The 3,276-nt window shown below is 34.0% G+C and overlaps 1 protein-coding gene across 1 annotated transcript; it reads left to right on the top strand.

The window, feature by feature from the left end:
- The first annotated feature begins 6 nt into the window (after positions 1 to 6).
- Positions 7 to 3,270, top strand: LOC118742779 (palmitoyltransferase ZDHHC2-like). Its single transcript, XM_036475115.1, has 4 exons — positions 7 to 49; positions 125 to 254; positions 2,470 to 2,556; positions 2,847 to 3,270. The coding sequence occupies exons 1-4, from the start codon at positions 31 to 33 to the stop codon at positions 3,181 to 3,183; spliced, it is 573 nt and encodes a 190-aa protein (XP_036331008.1). The 5' UTR covers positions 7 to 30; the 3' UTR covers positions 3,184 to 3,270.
- The last annotated feature ends 6 nt before the right edge of the window (positions 3,271 to 3,276 follow it).

Below are 3,276 nucleotides of genomic sequence, written 5' to 3'. Positions count from 1 at the left end.
CTCTTCGGTTATCACGTTTACTTGACGCTCATGAACCGCACAACGTTGGGTGAGTAGGAGGGCTTCGGAGAGTGTAGCTTAAATATAAAAGAAAAATCGCTAATACACATATATATTTTCGTAGAGGCTTTCCGCGCGCCAATTTTCCGCATAGGTGGTCCAGATAAGAATGGCTATAATTTGGGAAAGTATGCCAATTTCCAAGAAGTGTTCGGCGATAACTGGAAACTGTGGTTTTTGCCAGTCTACACGAGGTAAATACATTTTTTAATTCCATTTTTAGCAAGAAAATTGTATGTACATTTGTATGTTTGAAACACGCGTATTTAATTTGTTAATAATTTCCATATGTGCAGTGAATGTGTGTGCAGCTTTTTTGTTTTATGCAATTTTTAACTTTTCTTTTGCTATAGAATGTGCACTTAGTAATCCTCTTTCCTGTGTCTTAATTTTACTTCCGATTTCTATTTTATTTTGGTCGTACACCTAAACCCGTTTGACGTTGAGGTCTGCTGATATGTATTACCTGAATGTATATAGCACTTATATAGAGTTCTGCTTACGTTTTTATCGAGAAAAATGTTATTTGGCAAATTAAAAACATAAATTTTTATTTGAGTCAGTTTTATTACACAAAAATGGACATTTGTTATTTTAAACTGTGATTTTTTATGAATTTTTATGGTAAAGCGTATAAATTAAGTTGTGAATTTCTAAAAAGACGCATTAGTCGAAATACACTGGATAGCAAAATTTACTTTGGTTTTTGTTCTCCAGACGCCACTATCCAATTTCTATGTAGAATTGCTCGGTGATTCCGAAAATCGAGTTAATTTTTTTTTCTATGGATACGTTTTCGAGATATTTGCCATTTACCGTTATTCAGCCTAAAACAAAAAGTGGTTCCACTTAAACACGTATATCTTACGAACCAATTTATCAATCTCAATATGAAATACGGCAAATGAAAACTAATAATTCTCCATAAACCATATACATATTTATTTATTTATTTGAACAAAAGTGGTGGTACAAATAAGATAAGAATCTTTTTAAAGTGCATCAACTTCATTTGGTATTTTATTACAGAGTAACAGATCAATTAAAAATAAACTTAGCACTAACACAAAGCATAAGTAAAGCCTTAACTAATCATAAGCACAATTAAACATATACATAGATAGAAGGAAATGAGTTCAGAGAGGCAGTTGATAGGAAAGAAAGAATATTATTGCAATCACACTCCTCGCAGTGACCGAAAATAGTAATTTATTAGCACTTGACGGATTCTGGTATATTATTCCAAAGTCTCACAGCGTTGATGAAAAACAATCTCGACGAGCTAAGATAGATGTATTTTGGGACAATCAGATCGTGACATCACTTTCCGATAGGACTTATAGTCTCTGACAAATTAGATAATTAGTCATTCCAGTTTTTTTTTTTTTAATTTTTTAATGACCAAAGAAGGGTTTCAAGAAGCCCTTTTGGAGAGTTCTTCTATAGAAGCTTCTCTAATTAATAAAACTCATACCTTTTTGAGGTCCTTATCGAATATACTATATGTACATATGTTTCGTTACAACTTAAAATTCATTTATAATGCTAATTAATTTAAACTTATACATATGCCTAAATTGTAAGTAGGTAACGCCTTTCTAGAAGACATGCAGGGAAGTTCTATTTACAGTACTTCTTGGATAAGCCTTTTAGAATGACGTCACTTAAGGTCTATCTAAATTACTTTCTCGGGATTAGCCAGAAAGGTACTTTATTATTTGCCGTTCTATTAAATTCTATTAAAAGTTTGATAAGCGTGACTATAAAATGGCAAACTATAAGAGTTCAAATATGTAACACTAAGGGCCTTGGAAATTGTTGTAATTAAGTTTAACTGATTATTTACATATTTTAAAACAGATAAGTAAACGGCCCTAATGCGCATTTTGTTAAAATAATCTCTGCACTGGATTTCAATTGAAATTGGATTCAAATAGCGCGCTGATCTCGCTCTCAAAAATAAATTACCGATTAAGGGAACATCCACTATAGCTTCGTTATTGTGTCACTCTAACTATCTCTAAATATACCTTATACTTTTTTTTACTTTTACATACATACATATATGATGCGCACTAAAAATAAAGGAATCAAAATTTTTGGGTCAATACACTTAAATCTTAATCAAATTATCCTCATGTTAATTTCCAACTCCAAGTGCTCCAAAAAAAAACTAAATAAATAAAATCCTTGCTCTTCCTACTGTCTAAACGTTGAGTGCCTCTTAGCAAGCGTTAAACATACTTACAAGAAGTGCTGCGCACACAAAACAAGCTATAAATAATAATTCAAAATAACACACTCACTTGCAAATACTGTGGCGACTTTACTAAAAAATCTTCAAAAAAAAAAAACTTATAAATCTTTCATAACCAAAATACTATGCTCGTTCGTGGTTTTGTGTCACAGTGTCGGCGATGGATTGACGTACAACACGCAAAAGCAGCACCAGATGCCATCATACGATTCCATGGGCGATACCACACAACAAACCAGGTTAGCATTCTCGAGCAATTCCAGTAACTAATCCAATATCCAGCACGCAGATAAGTGCAAATGTAGTAGTAAGAACGCTTGATGGCGCTAGTAGGTAGAACAAGACAAAATTGATCCACACACACACACTAATGTTGTTGTTGTTGATTTTCTTGTATTGTTGTATGCTACGCTATACATTTGTTTCTTATCCAATTGTGCCGTTAATTTAAATTTGAGTAATTTGCCCACACACAAACTTTTGTTGTTATTGTTATTATTTATACGAAAACAAAAACAAAAACACGCAGCCATAGCCAACATCATCAACTGTTACGCCAGGACGATACACTGCCGCTGAATGTCGCAATGCCTGCTATGGGCTCAGTATCTGCTGCTTCCACAGCAACAGTGAAATCGGATGGTGCTGATCTGAATGGATTGGTGCCCATAATACCAGTTAAGCCAGTACCAGCGGACGCAACGGCGATCATTGATGGGATAGCATCGACTGATATTGAAGAGGTTGTAGTTATGCCAGCTATAGACACTGCCAATGGAAATGTGGTTATCAACATGCGAGAGCTGGAGGAGAGCTATGATGGCACGCAGCAAGAGCAGCAGCAAGAAAATGTCGAAGATGTTTAAAAGCAGTGCATTTATTAATAGCAACAATGTAGTATAAAGTTATACTCAGTGCAGCGAAAATAATCAGTAGCATAAGCATATTTAAAAAAAAAA

The sequence above is a fragment of the Rhagoletis pomonella genome, unplaced genomic scaffold, assembly GCF_013731165.1.
Source record: "Rhagoletis pomonella isolate Grant_MI unplaced genomic scaffold, Rhpom_1.0 Rhpom_scaffold_00007, whole genome shotgun sequence".
Classification (NCBI taxonomy): Eukaryota; Metazoa; Arthropoda; class Insecta; order Diptera; family Tephritidae; genus Rhagoletis; species Rhagoletis pomonella.
The sequence above is the reverse complement of the archived record's forward strand: the minus strand, read 5'-3'. Positions and strand labels throughout refer to the sequence as shown.